The 15,785-nt window shown below is 36.9% G+C and overlaps 1 protein-coding gene across 1 annotated transcript in view; it reads left to right on the top strand.

Moving 5' to 3' along the window:
- Window positions 1–4,446, top strand: part of aff2 (AF4/FMR2 family, member 2) — a 140,251-nt gene extending 135,805 nt beyond the window's left edge. The window contains exons 18-21 of the mRNA XM_030765815.1: window positions 1,021–1,114; window positions 1,467–1,516; window positions 3,085–3,299; window positions 4,325–4,446. Coding sequence (XP_030621675.1) covers window positions 1,021–1,114; window positions 1,467–1,516; window positions 3,085–3,299; window positions 4,325–4,446 — 481 coding nt within the window. The remainder of the gene's footprint in view (window positions 1–1,020; window positions 1,115–1,466; window positions 1,517–3,084; window positions 3,300–4,324) is intronic.
- Window positions 4,447–15,785: the final 11,339 nt, after the last annotated feature.

Genomic DNA, 15,785 nt, shown 5'->3' with positions numbered 1-15,785 from the left:
CTGGTAGCATGGGAAAATCCATCAGGCTACACCAGCAGCAAGAGTTAAATCCACCACTTTTCCACAACACCATTTAAATCTCTGCTCCACCATCCCTGATTGACAATCTGCTGGATCTTGAAGGGAGCTTTAAAACACTGCTAAAGTTCTTAATCAGCTTAGAGGGGATCTTTCCTCTTGTATTTCATTAAGCTATTAGAGGATAATGGAAGATTTCCACACAGTGCCTGTCCAAACATATATTCTCGCTCAGATAGAGGCGGAGTCCAAGCGCTGTCTGTCTGTCTGTCACACAACTGCGGTTTGTTTGTTTTTAGAGGAATGTCAAGGTTAGATTTGAGGCTTGTGACACTGATCATAGCTTAGGCTGAGAATCAGAAGGCTTCTTCCTGTTCATCAGTAAAATCAACCAGCAGTTAGCAGCTACTTTCGAGACTCCCTCACAAGAAAGATCTTCATCAAAGAGAGTCCTGTGTTTCCAGTCTTACTTTTCATAGGATAGGGAAGTCTGTTACTATTTTATTCCATGCAAAGAATAACATGGAACATTTTTTGATTTGACAGTTGTTATAGACATACAAACAGCCATAGTTAAAATCTCGGTAGAGCAGACATTAATTTTGGCTCCAGTTTGGGTGACCCTCGCTGCTTTCTAAATACTCGAGGTCTCATTGGTTTTCATGGTACGATGCATATGTCCACAGCATCTGGTGTCTGGCAAATGTACAGCTGAAAGGTCAGCCACCCCACACAGGCCTGCTAACTGACATTTTCAGACAATGATTTTACTGACACTCATAGTCTCCTGTCATTATGGTGTGTACAGCAAATTTAGATTTTAAGGATTGATGCTTAATACCCAGGTTGCTGAATAATGTCTTGTACTTGTAAAATGTTGCAATTTATATTGGTCGCAGCAGTTGAGCTCACATTTCTTGCAGGTTCTTTGTGTATCGTATATGTTATATTATCCCCTATGGTTACCTCTGATTTAACATTGCTGACTTTTTATCTCGACAGCAATCGATGTTTATCACTCTTGTACTTGCGAATGTTCAAACTGAAGAAAGACCATGCTATGAAATATTCCCGCTCACTAATGGAGTATTTCAAGGTAAAATGCCCACCTCCTTTCTCTTTATATTAAATGCAATGGAAGGATAAAGCAATGGGTCTAAAGCCTAGAAAAACCAATTTCACTCTGCTAAATTAAATTCATATTTGTTTGAATAGCATGCTCTCATTAATTTTACATGACATTATTGAGAGCAATTCATTTCTTCAGTTAGTGTACAAATTAACTCCATCAATTATATGCATACATTGTTAGACTGTACACCCATTTTGATTAATCATGCTGGGGAATTTCCAGGGGAGGCTGTGAGAGAGCTCAGAGTTTCTCAAGGTGCTATGCTACAGGTTTTGATGTAACACCGTTGTGCTCAGATTTTCATTTCTCTTTACAGAACTCTGCAAAAAGTTCCCAAGCACCTTCACCTTGGGGGGCCAATGGAAAGTATGTATAATTTTATCTCATATTATCTCACTACAGTTTCTCTCCTGTATGCATCTGCCATCTTATGAAAAGATCTCCTAATGTGAATACACAATGTTCTCCTAAGCTGAGGCAGTGGGAAAGTGCAGACCTATGGCATGAGATAAGAAACCTCTGTCATGGTGACTTTAAGCAAATGAGAGGGCATGAAGTGAAGAACTCTGGGAAGGCACTAGTCCTCCTGTGGCAGCACCATGGCAACCCAGTGGAAACAGGGCAACCAGTGTGAAAACAGCTCTAGATTATTGTCTACTGCAAGACTGGAGCTAGCCCTCAGGCTGGCCACTACCCAGCCCTGCTGCTCCGCACTGAGCTGAGCTGTCAAAACCAATTAGCCTCAGACAGTGGGCTCCTAGGGCCTTAGTTCATCTATGCCAATAAAGGGGCATTTTGCCCCCCCCCCCCCCCCCCCCCCCCGACCTCCTCCCCAGTCTCTCCCCTACCTGCTGCAACTGTAATCAACATTCCATCCCTTTCCAGTCTACCCTCTTCAATTCAGTTTGTTTGCGTTGTCCTTGACAATCATGAGTCTTACTTTTTTTCCCTTGTCTTGCCTCCCTCTGAGGGATTTGTTTATTTGAGCAAACCCCAAAGCTGCCAGAGAAGGAACCGCACTGTTGACAGGGAACATAATTTAACTTTGTGGAGGCTGAGTGCGTTTCAATTTATAGACGGATTACAGGGGCCGGAGCCTGATTGTTTGGGTTTTGCACTAGAAGACTGATGAATATGTGCTCTGATTGATGACCGAAGGCAACTGACAGAAAATCAAGATGTAATTGTTTTGTGAGAAAAGAGCTTGTGGTGCACCCATGCCATTCAGATTGGACTCTGTGATTAGTCAATGAAAGAACATTATTGGCTAAATGTAAAGCAACGCCTCTTAAATCCCCATGTCTGGTTTCCTTGGGCAGTTGACATCATTTCTGTCATTCGTACAGCCTTACTCCCAGTAAAGCTGACTCTTCAACAGGAAATTAATTTGTAGAATATGGGACAATAATTGAGGCCTGATGAATACCTTTTGTTGGCTGTCTATTGAGTACAAAGGCATGAGTGAATAATTTATGTGATTTATAGTTTACCAGTTTTTTAAGCACTTAACATGCTCTGAACATGTTTATTCCCTTTGATGATAAACAATAGAGCTATAACAGGGGATTTTATGGGACAGTATTTTTAAAATGGCTAATTGTCCCTGAGGACTTGATTTTAGGGCATTTTCAATTCAATAATTCAGCATTATATACTAAATACAGCATTAATGCATTTCTGTTTGTTTTTTTGTATGTTTGGTGTGTGTGTGTGTGTGTGTGTGTGTGTGTGTGTGTGTGTGTGTGTGCGCGTGTACATATGTATTTTCTCAAATCTGACATGATGTAAATAAATATCAAACAGGTCAATCAGGGTAACTATTTTATTCTTGGGGGTTTTTTTGTTTTTTTTTAAATTCTGTCCCCTGTCTTTCTGATATGTAGTCGTGCTTCTGCTTGATGAAAATTCTCAACGTGTCTTACCTCTTTGTATAGGAGCACAGGTACTCCATCCCCCATGTCTTTGAGCCCGTCCCCAGTCAGTTCAGTTAGTAGCAGCACTGGCGCTGTCAGTTCCTCATCCAGCGGCAGCGTGGCCATCCCCCAGCGCATTCACCACATGGCTGCCAGTCATGTCAACATCACCAACAACATCCTACGCAGCTACGAGCACTGGGACACTGCTGACAAGCTGTCCCAGGAGAGTCAAGGTAGGCTCTTAGTTTTTTTTAGCAGTATTAGCATGCTAACTGGCTGTTTAGTGTCATTAGAACCTACGAGCAGTGCAGAAAAGCTGTCTGTAGTAGTTTAGTATTTCTTTATTGACAGTTTTATTCTCTCAGTTTGTGTGCAGTGAATTTAACCAAGAGAGTTCACAAGAGAGGAGGAGCTACTTACTCCTACAATCTGACAGAACAGCATCAATAAATCAGTTGATCAAAGTAATAATCATCATCGTCATCATCAGCAACATCGAAAAGTTATTCCAAGTTTTTAAGTTATACTGATGTAGCAAATGAACCCTCCAGATGGAAAACTGAAGCAGGAAACGGTTCAAAAAGCAATTTTCTCAGGCCAACTTATCACATTAAGCATTTTTTGTGTCTTATTTCCTTCAAGAGACCTTCATTATTTCCCTCTTTTCCTTTCTCACATTTACCTTAATCTGTGACTGAACATTTCTAAGAGACGACTAGAAACTGGAAGTCACCATCTTAATTGCATATGAAATTTGATCTAGTTCCGCTACCATTTTTTCTTAACTTCCCCCAGAGTGGGCTAATTAAAGAGACCCTGCGCTATGTCACTCTGCCTTAGAAGCCACCCTTAAGAAGTTAATCTGACCCTTTCTCACCCGCTCCTCCTCACTGTCTCTGCTAATAACGCGCTCAATTAGGAACTGTTGGCTTAGTCTTTGGGGGAAACGGTGACAAAATTGCCCAATTAGGATGCTGTAAGACTGGGTGGGCCTTTTAGCCACCAATGTACTGTCACAGCCATGAAGCAGGATTGTAGTCACTACAGCTCTCAGGTAATCAGTTCCTGTCAATTGGAAGGAGATAAGCAGAAGCACATCTTTTAATCACTCTGTACAAGTGGAGCGCTAATGTTTCTTGTCTCACTCTTTATACTTTTCGTTCTGTGTCTACCACTTATCCAGAAAGTTGGATCAAGCTGGTTCTTAATCTGTCGTTCTTTCCATCCCTCATTCTTTGTCTCTGTCCTTGTTTGGCAGAGTTCTTTCAGGAGTTGGACTCTGTGATGGAGCCTTTGACACAGCACAGCAGTATGACAGAACTGGTGCGCTACGTTCGCCAAGGACTGCACTGGCTCCGGATAGAGGCCCATTTGTTATAGTGCTGGCCCCGTCATTGTGCTCTCCTCTATCACAGACACTTCTTCCTCCATCACTACCTCCACCAGCGTAGTCACCACCTACCTTCAGAGCTCCATCAGCCAGCAAGTCAGCCCCAGATTCCTGTTCCATCAGACTGTCCCAACAGGTTGTTTCTCATGCTGATTTTATGTCTTGTGTTCCCTGCTTCAAAAAAAAGTCAATGACATAAAAGTCCTGGAGAAGATCTTCTTGTCTTACAGAGACAAAGAGAAACTTAAGAGACGAAGGGGTAGTATTTTGATATCAATTTGAGGAGTAAAAGGGTCAACAAATGCATTTGCATCAGTAACATGGCCCAGATCTAGAACTTAAAAAAGCAGGTTTAAGTCTAAACATAAATGAAGTAGCGTTTGCAATGGAGTATTAAGATAGTATCTGCTATATTGTCATGTAGCTAACAAGAAAATATAAATTACAGCATATGACTATGCAGTGTAAAGTATGATGATGGAATACATTTATACTTAAAATGCTCCATGACCTTATTTGTGTCACATGCATGCAACATGCAAGGCTTCCTAAGCATTTAACTTGTCAAAAAAGTGATATCAGTTTTTTTGTTTTGTTTTGTTTTTTTGTTTTTTGTTTTTTTGAGCTGCATCTGCTAAAGCCTTCATGTTTTAAATCATTGATCTACATGTGTAGCAGACGTTACTTGAACAGCATTTGTGAGTTTGTGAGTTACGATATTAGAAGGACAGTGAGCCCACTTAGAAAAATGATCATTTTCTCTGTCATGTACTCAACCACATTCTTATGTCCAACTAGTTTAAGTATTTGTGCTTCGACATAGACCACACGCTATTTTTTAAGTGCTTATATCGTACTCACAGTGGGCTACCTGCACAACCATTTGCTAAGTCTAGTTTTATTCCAAAGTTGCATTTCCATTTTTGACTCTTGGGGACCACATTTCTGAAAAAGCAGTCTTCAAGACTGTCTTTAAAAAACTCCTTGTGCAGTCACATAATATTTATGCACATAGGACAGAGCAGTGACTCCTTTGAGACTTCAACAGATTTTTTAAGCTTTCCAATATGTACCATACCAACTCTGTTATATAAGACAACTCTTTTCTTCTTTGATGTTTGTTCAGTCTTGCATGTTCACATGGAGTTGTAGAGGTAGTGAGAATATAACATTATCCATACTACAGAAAATTTTAAGTGTTCTGTGCTGTCTTATAATGGAAATTCAGCATTTCTCTGAATGGGTGGATTACTGGACCCTTTATGTTAAGGTGTCATCTATAAGGGATGTGTATCATTCAGATTACACTCATGAGTATACTATAAATACCCGCACCCATTTCAGCATTGATTCAGACCCTAAATATGAATCAGTGCATTTGTTAGTGCTTTGCTTACCGTACCATGAAATCTTCTGTGACGGAACACGTTTGTTGCTAACATTTCTCATCAGGTGTTAGTTAACCACTTGTAAACACTTTATGGATGGTAACCTTATGTAAAATATTACTGTTTGTACAGCTGATATGCTGTCGATGAGATGCTAGCAGCTTCTCTACATGGTTATGTTTGTCTTTTTATAAATGGGAGTGTATGAGAATGTGAAGTACTTGGTACAGGTCTGTACATGTCGCTGAGGTCTGAAGATCATTGTGTGATTCTCAGTGGCAGGGCCTGTTTTTCTCACCTTATTGCACAGTGCTTGTGTTCCACTACCAACTGACCATCGCTGAATGTGTGTGAGAGACGTTGAGAACGAGTGTGTGTGTGTGAGCGACTGTGTGTGTGTGTGTGTGTGTGTGTGTGTGCGTGTGTGTGTGCACGCGTGTGTGTGTGTGTGAGTGTGCGTTTGAAATATGATTTTCACCAAGAACATACAAAGTGCCTGTGTATCCAGTGAAAATTATTAGAGTCTATATTTAAGAACGAGAATGAATCTAAATGATTTTTCCATACCATATTGGTATATTAGATTTTTTTCATAAACCACAATTATTTATTTATATACTTTGTACTGGCAATGGCGATATCTGTTTTGGCTTTAACGTTTCAAATGTGTGACACATATATTTCAAATTTCTAGGTCCGTTACTGCTCTGATGATGATAGAAAATAAATAATAACCAAATTAAAGTGAAAACACTTACAATACTTAACATATTGTATAACTGGAATATCAGATCACTTTATATAATGAATCTTCTTATTTAAACTGTTATAAAATCTCAGATGTGTTTACGCAATGTTACACAACCGTGCATATGACAAGGTAAATCTATTTTGGTGCAATAGCCATTTGATGCAGTACCACATCAAGAACTTATAGCAATATACATGTTTCAAAGTGCTTACAAAATTGAACATTAATCTATCATTGTCAGTGAAAATAAAAAGAGTGAGCAGTGCATTTAGTTAAAGCACAGTTTTTCATCATCGTTTGCTACATCCAGTTTATCAGTAAAATCTCCTGGTAGTCAGTCTACATAACACAAGGTGTGTGTATTTGTTTTATGCAAATGATCAAATTCTCTCTTCCAGTCCAAAGTTACCAACTGTCTCTTTTGTGGGGAGTCAGTTTGTGCATTTTGAGTGGCTTATCCCACAGCTGTTCCTGTGCGCATTTCAGACGTGCCAGTCTGTCAAGGAAATCTGTGGCCCTTTGGCAGCTAATCAACAACACACCACATTGGCTCGGTTTGCCACCAATGTAAACAACCAGCTCTATTTCCAGGCTTGGTCTGGCGCCTTTGACGTACATTTAATGTCTTGCGTTTGTTCTGCAGTGAGGAAAGGCTGATTTTGCCACCATTATACATTGCTTTGCTCTAATTTTTACATTACTCATCAACGCAAAGTGTGATGGCCATAATCACTCCCTGTTACAGCAAAACCAATTTTCCTGGGTTCCTCAATTCCAAACTTACCCTTACCTTTAAAAACCCTTAACAATAATTACTATGTAACAACAAGTAGTAGTGCATGTATTATATTGTACTTACCCAAACCGTAATCTGAAGATTTAGTAGCAATGTGACATACTACTGCTCAGATGAGATGGTTAAGAGAAGAGCAACGGTGTACTTTTCACATAACGTGTCTTTCCCACAGTGAGAAATAAAGCAAAGGTTTTGAAATCTAATTTAATTTTGACTTAGCAGTAATGTGAAAAGCTTTTTAAAACTTACATATTTATATCACACATGGATCACTAGGCAATCACGTACATTTTAACATGAATTGTATAATTAGTATGTTGCTGCTGAAAATGTTTATATTCTTTGGATAGAATTTTTCTCATGGAAGTTACAACATTCACTATTGTATTATGCATTTCAGAAGGAAGAAAAAGATTTGATCTTTTGAGCAACCTCCAGTTTCAGAACACTCCAGCCTAGGTCATTCTTCAAATGTTCACAGCCTAGAATTTAATAAATAGACCTACTGATGACTAATGTGAAATCTGTAAAAACCGATATCAGCTAGACCCACCCACACACATGGGGTATATTTAAAATCTCTGATTTAAGGTCTCACAGAGTCTATTTTGAACAGGCAGTATATGTAATGCAAAAAATGATGAAAGTTGTGATACTGCACTTGTTTGAAATGTAAAAGTGAAATGTAAAACAAAGTTTGGAAGATACATTGATCTATTCCAGTAAACACAGTGACATCAATGCACATCAGAACCCCTAAGGCAGGTTTGAAAAAAGTGCCTGAAAATCAGTTCGGTTAAATTTGGATTACAGTACTCAAGCCCATGTTTAGATTCACATAATTCAACAAGATTGTCAACTAATGTCATAGTGTCAATGCCACATCCTTTTTCAGTGTGAGTTAAGGAAAACCTTTGGACGGCAGTTTGGTTTGATCTTTTGCTGTCCTCTATCAGTTTCACTGTGGTGAAAATAAGTATCAAGAAAAATGATCTCCAATTAATTTGGTCCCAGCTGGAGGCATTCTGTTTGCTCTGTGAATTAAACATGTAAATAGCACTTCGTTAACAGAAAACACCACATCATGTTGGTCAATTAAAGATATTCCAAGTCCTCCACTAATTAATATTCAGTGTGTGCATCGTGGCAGATTTCAAGTGATGAGCATGGAATGTACTGAGCTCTGAACACAAGAAAATATATCAAATACCTCTCAGTTCTTCATTAAAAAGACACAGCTATTCCATTGGACATGAAAACTTTATTAAGCAGAATAATTCAAAATTAGTCAGTGTGTACTGGTTTGGCTGTGCTCCAAATGAATCACAAGTCTCTACTAAAGCTACAGTGTTTTTTCCCCCAGGCCTTGATCTCTCATACAGATATTACCCAAGTTATGGATATTCTTTATTTCTAACTTCATCAGAGATATGATTTATACTCCCATGTTTTTTTTCTCACATTTTGTCAAGTTGAAATGCCTCGTTACACTTAAAGAAAAATTAAGAGCAGTTGTCAACAGAGTCTTGTGATGTCCGATTGTCTATATCTGTACAGTATTCTGCGGTGCTCCATGCTTTTGTGTCTTTGGTGATCAGAAATGTACCACATCAAGGTATTACTTTTGAGCTGAAAAAGATTTGTCACAAACCCATTGCCTTGAAACATTGCCGATCTATGACATCTTTCATTCCTTCCCTTTGCTATTTGGCAATCTTTGTACTGCTTCATTTTTGAAACTCTGTTATTGAATCATCTTCCTCTGGAGTGTCATATCTTTGTACTACTCAAGTTTTTGTAAAGATGAAAAAAGTGGCGTCATATGAAAATGTACAGTTTTGGTCAACAACACTAAAAGGGTTTGTAACATGGGAAAAAAAGGCTTTTACTTTACAAGGCAATACTTCATGGTTAAAGTGGATTATTTCAACCTGTTACATTAACCAAATGGGAGAAGTACTCACAATGAATCAATTCTTGTGTACAATAAGAATCATGGAAAGGACAATTGCAAAATAGAGTGTCATCAGGAAAAGGGAGGCGAGGGCAAAAACTTGTTACTTTTGATGAAGCATTTTCAGAATAAATAAATTAATTAATAAATAGTTAATCCAAACTTGACCGATATTTTTTTCACTTTGGTTTTGAAATACAGGAATTGCAATCTGTTCAGTATCAAGGCAATGTTTAGGGTCATACATGAAACACTTTGCAGAAGAACACCACTGTCCCAATTATGTTTACTGAAAATGTCTGAAATTGCTTGACTAACATTTGTCAAAATTAAATCAGAATGTGATAAATTCTTACAAATTTCAGTTCTATTTCCTGTAGATCTCACTACCCTTGTGGGTGCATATTTATTATGAACTGATCAAGAATATTAGCCTAGCCAAGAGCTGTTCCTTGATGCTCGAGCTTTAACTTAATGCTTCATTGCTACCTATTGCCTAAGGTATGTTGATTTGACATAAGTAAAGAGCAGGGTTTCTATTCTGAGTAAATAGCCTTTTGTCTCAGAGAGCTTACAGCTGTATAAGATGGACAACATTGTACACAGAAATTGCAGTGACAGAAGATTTCTGTGTTCTGGCATGCTGTAGACTTTAGTTTTGTTTTTTGTACAGAGCAGGGTACCTGCAATGCTATGGATTTATATATGTATAGTTGTAAGGTTTCATTTTAAAATGCGTTATGTATCAAAGAATCTTCCTGCCTGTTTAGCTTTGTATTTCCAATGTGTTGCACAAGTTCTGCAATTTTTTATTATTCTTTTTTGCCTATTGTATTTTTATTTTATAATAAAAATGTCAAATGTAATGAATAAAAATTGAAATGTAGTTATGTTGTTTTTAAATGTTTAATGTCTGTAAAAAATGAAATAAAAATGGTATGAACCAGAGCAAAACATTTCAAAGTCTTATTTAGTGGTTTGCTAGATTGATGTTTTCAGAATTTTTTATTTATTACTTTACTGTTAGCAGTTAAGAAAGTTCATATTACTTTGTATGTCCGTATAGTCATAGAAACCTAGTACCTTTCTGCCATCCTATATCCTTTTGTCATTACCGTTTATGTCTTACACAATACTCACATATTTTCCCAAATGAGCACAAAATGCCCTAAACAAACATCAGGTGACTGCTAAGTGTTAATGCCTTGGCTGAATTGATAATGGCTATTTTTATCAGGGCTGGAGACAGAACTTTTGTAACATGCTTTTATCTGATTGAAGGTTTGTTTGTTTACACGTTTATCTATTTGCAGCACAAGACCCAGTGTGGATTTGTCCCCTAGTGGCTTAGTGCCCTTGTTGTTCAACATGATTACATTACCTGCTGTTCTCCTGAGGTTTCACTTGTCAGTCCAGTTGCTACTGATCTAAGAGAATAACAAAATCACTCTTTCTATGGACTAAAAAAATTCTTAAGATAATCAGTGAGAAAAATCATTCACAGCATAACTTCCTTTTAGTATTCTTCATATCTGAGCAAATGAGATATGAGAGAATTCATCAAATGCCATTGTCCTTTTTCTATACTTTTTCAGTTTAAATCATTGCTTACTTTAGAATTTAAACACTGTATAAGCCCCGTGAGTATGAATTGTTTTGATGGTGATTTTGATTGAATATGAGGTGCCTAAGTGGGCTGTCTGAATGTGTCGACATTAACCTTATATCTCCTCTGTAATTATGAATTTGTTTCCTGCGACAGACTCAGTGAAGGGAAAAATAGGCCATGTATATGATGATTCTGTTGGTGTTAGCATAAATTCAGGGGGCACCTTGAATTTAATATGTGTATCTTCTCCATATAATAAATCCCTGTGATCACAAGCACTACACATTTTCATATAAATTAGCCTCTGGTTACCAGGCCTCATAACAGTGCATTCTTTATGAAACTAATGGCCCCTTATTTATTTATCATTTAGAAAATTTGCATGCTCAGACATGCCCGATTAATTTATGAGGTTTCTCAAGCAGTAGAGTGCAATGGGCTTCTTTAAAGTGGTCTATAAAGCCGAAATGAGATTCTTTTTGGTAGAGAGGGTGGGTGGAGAGGGCCCTTGGATAAGAAAGCCACTGCTAAATAATGTCTCAAATGAGGTGTCAAAACACCTTTTATTTACTGAATCTGAGCTTTTCATTTCTTCCTGGTGCTGAGCCAGCTCTCTGACAGTAAAGATTTATTGATTTAATTGTCTAAGGTAACCATGCAATAAAATCGTTGCTAAGATAAATTTCCATGGCATTGCAAGACATTGGGGTAATTTTTCAGGAGCTACAGCTACATCTCTGCAGGTTACAGGTGTCAATTTATGAGTCAAAGCCTCTCATTAACATGATAACTGGAGTCTTTTCAGAAGTGGAATTTGGAATGTTTTGATAGGAAAAGCAAATAGGTAACTGCCAATTTAGGGGGAAAGGTGAATAAAATGTTGAGAGGAGGCATGCAAAATATATTGCAAGCTTGTACTTGCACACAAGTGTACTTCCTGAGTTTGGTAAACATTTAAGATCTCATCATGCTAAGAGATGTATAAAAATGCAGGTCAGATGTAGTCACCCATTATTTTGGCCTGAGATCTCAGTGATTTATTCTTTGTTTTCTTTTGCTATGTGCTAAAAGCTGCTAAGTCTTGTAATATTTGACTATGGTAACTGAGATGATACTGGTGTGGACGTCATCTCAACTGTGATATCAGTGCATTGCTATGAGATGAGCAACTGTGAAGCTGTTGAGTGTAAACATCAGTTTAAGGCATGAGAAGGCAATTTTATCAGGAAGAATCATGAGCTACTCACAGACCAGGCTACTAAAGAGTGAGAGACTACGGTTGGGTTGCAATGCATAAGTCTTTAAGACATAAACTGTGTTATCCTGTACTCATAAACATTATCAGAAGTGGTAGCCTTGAGTACTGTTATATATACATATATATATATATCCATATAAAATACAGTAAAGTAGCTACCTTTGTCCATGAATTGCCCTTTCCCAAAATATCATGAGTACCACCTGTTTCAGGACCCAGTATAACATTAAAGGCACCAAGTGGACAAGAACAATTTATGGACAAAGGTAGCTATTTCATTGTATTTTATATGTTGTGCGAACAACTAATATTGCAATAGCAAAATTTAAATAATAATTGAGCACTTTTTATTAAACCAGCCAATGACAGATTTTGAGAATGTAAAAGAATCAAATAAAAGCTGGCTTTTTTTAATGAGATGATGGTGAAATGCAAGAAATACTGATTGTGCTTAATACAGATCAACAGGGTAAAATGTTACCAGATTGTGTGAACTTTACCAAGCATCATAACAAAATATGCGGGTGTTAATAAGGTATTATAATGTTTCTTACTAGGATATCACAATGCATTGTAGTTAGTCTGACATATAGTGACATAGCTGCTTTACATGTTTGTAAAATGTAGAGTACATACAGTGCCTAATGCAATACACGAATACAGGTCCAACTGCACGAACACCCAAATCAAATGTCATTATGTGTTATGTAACAATTAAAAGGTTTCAAAAATGTCAAACACATTGATCATATATTGTGTATATAGTATTCATAGTTAGTGTCACCAGTTTTTTATGTAGGCTACATGCTGATCGTTAATTTTACGCAGTTTGCTCAGAATTATAATGCCAGTACCACTGAATGAAAGTGTGTTTCATATTAATAACTTCATATGTTCTAAATGTAAAACAGGACATGAGGTGGTTCTTTGAAATGTGCTCCAAGATTTTATACCTTGAAATATTAAGTTTATTTTATTTTTTATTGTTGAGGATCATGAGGAACCATAGTTCTGTGTGGGTCTAATGGTATCCATGGAGCTTTCTAAATATGGTTTCAGGGTATGTTAAAGATTCCACTGGTAAGTTTTATCGTGATTATGATTTCATTTGCAAAAAAATTAAAAAATAGAAATAAAAAAATGTAAAAAAAATAAATAAATAAATTGAGACTACATTTACTGCAAAGAACTGGTTATCCAGATGTGTGACATTATGACCAACTAGCTGAGTAATGTGAAGTATAACTTCAGCTCAATAGATTTTTAGTGATATTTAAAGTCAAAAGGCAAAAGACAAAGTCATCCTAAAATCAATAAACTGTTATCTCTGTTTTAAAAACATCGTTATTTAATTAATTTCACTCTACTGTCAGGTAACATTGACAAAGAATAGGAAGACTGATTCTCTTCAGTTCACAGAACCATCTGATATTCCTTTAGTGTCCTTTCACTCCTGTGAATTAGTTTTTATGTATTTTATTTTGTCCGTACCATGTTTAGTGTGAGTTTTCAGATTTTCCTCTCTTTTGTTTTCTTAGAAATAAAACCTTGCTTTGACACATTTCTACAGAATGTTTTGCTCAAAGGAGTATGTAGGAAATGGATGAGTTTTACTTCTAAACCTCCAAACGCTGAAGTACCTGAGATATGTCGGTTTAGTCTTTAAAAAGCTTGAACATAGATAGAATGAATAACCTTTGAGAGAAACCCTTTGATGGACATTTTAAGAGACCTCCCAGCTGCCATGCTATACTCTTAAATGGGAAAGTGTCAAGAAGTGGCATTTTTGCACTCTTTTCCCATCCACAGACATTTACAGCTCAGCAGTATTGACTTAAGTGTGTTAAGCGCTTAATTAAATGATTCTTGATTAAACTCAGCGCCTGGTGAGAACAGCACATCACATTTCAGTGGTTTATAATTGGCTGCTTGTTAGATTCCCTCAGACTGCAATGTGCAGAAGGCACAATTCTTTAGATTTCCTCGTTGCTTGCATTTCCAAGACAACCAATTGAGCTGATTGTTAAAATCATACACTGTAGTTCATGCCCTAAACCAGGGAATATACCTTTCACGGGTTGTTTTGAGCACTTCAAAATGATAAAATGTTTTGACGAAGATACAAAAAACATAACAAAATATTTTGAATAATTTAATTCAAGCATTTCTCAGACGACCTAAAATGAATATCGAGGGAAAGAATAATGCGTCAGTTTCTTAAAAACACTTAAAGTGCTTAAATTGGAGCAAAGGATTATTTGTGAGCACTATCCTATGTACAACATTTATGTGGGTTTCTGTTTGTTTGTTTCTGTTTATTTGTTTTAGTTATCACATAATTCTACTAGTAATTATTTAAATAATCTCTCATTACCTCAAATTGAGTCATATTAAACCTCTACACTTGCCAAACAGAAGATCAATTTTGAAATTCAGGTGTAACATATTAAATGAGCCAAAGTTAAGATGAATGAAGGCGATCCATAGCTTTCCTTTCCGTTAAGATGAACAGCTAACTGACAGATTCCCAAAATAACAGTTAATTTCCAGGTCATGTGGCCTGTCAGTCTTCAGGTCTCTTAGGGTTTTAAACTGCATGAGGCAGTTTGCTAATAGGGACAGCTTCAGCCAGCTAAAAGGCCTGGCTCTCTCTGACACTTACCACATGCACCCTATGGGCCAAACTGTACTTGACAGTCTGTCATGGTCCAGAAAGTCTGAAATATTCAAGAGGAGCTTAAAATGTGCCCAACATTCCTCTCATAACTACTTGGCTCAATGTCATGAAAAAGTTGTCCTACTGATTCAGTGAATCACTATCAAAATGTACAATACCTGTGTGTTCAGAAATAAGAAAAAAAAATCAAGATTTGGCTCTAGTTTATATTTATAACATCATCAACTAGTACACATTTAGCAGTTGCATAAGTATTTAAATGTAATTATTTGACACAGATTCATCAGCACTTCCCTCAGTTTTTCCACAGTCTAAAGTATTACAGAGATTTAAGCAAAAACACCATGTTCAGATACTCAATGTGTGATCAACATTAAACTTGAAGAGTGTAGATTTCACATAAGATTGTAAATTTAAACGCACCAAATTAATTTAAGACTTAGAGAGGGTAAGAACTACGTTGGTGACACATTCTTTTCTACCATTTTCCCTTAAAATAAAAAAATTATGTTAGCGCTAATTTTGCTGTGTGTGTGTGTGTGTGTGTGTGTTTCAGTTACATACCATATCTATAATAGCATTATTGTGGACATTATTATATCAATATCAGTGGGCATTATTATATTCTGAGACGATACAATTATGAAAATAATCACAAATTACTGCTTTTCTTCTTATTGTTTTTTTTTTTTTTTTAGATTGAATAAAACCATCACTTTCACGTTCATTTTCATTCTCACTCTTCCTAAATATTTCTTCAAAATGTTTCTGCATGGTAGGAGGGAACACCAGTGTCATTTGGCAGGAAGTATTTGCACTTGGTGAAATGACAGTATGTCTGTCAGAATACAAACAACCTCAGCCATAGATCAACGCACTAGAGCAGTCAAGCTTAG

Source organism: Chanos chanos, chromosome 2, assembly GCF_902362185.1.
Source record: "Chanos chanos chromosome 2, fChaCha1.1, whole genome shotgun sequence".
Lineage (NCBI taxonomy): Eukaryota > Metazoa > Chordata > Actinopteri > Gonorynchiformes > Chanidae > Chanos > Chanos chanos.
The sequence above is the reverse complement of the archived record's forward strand: the minus strand, read 5'-3'. Positions and strand labels throughout refer to the sequence as shown.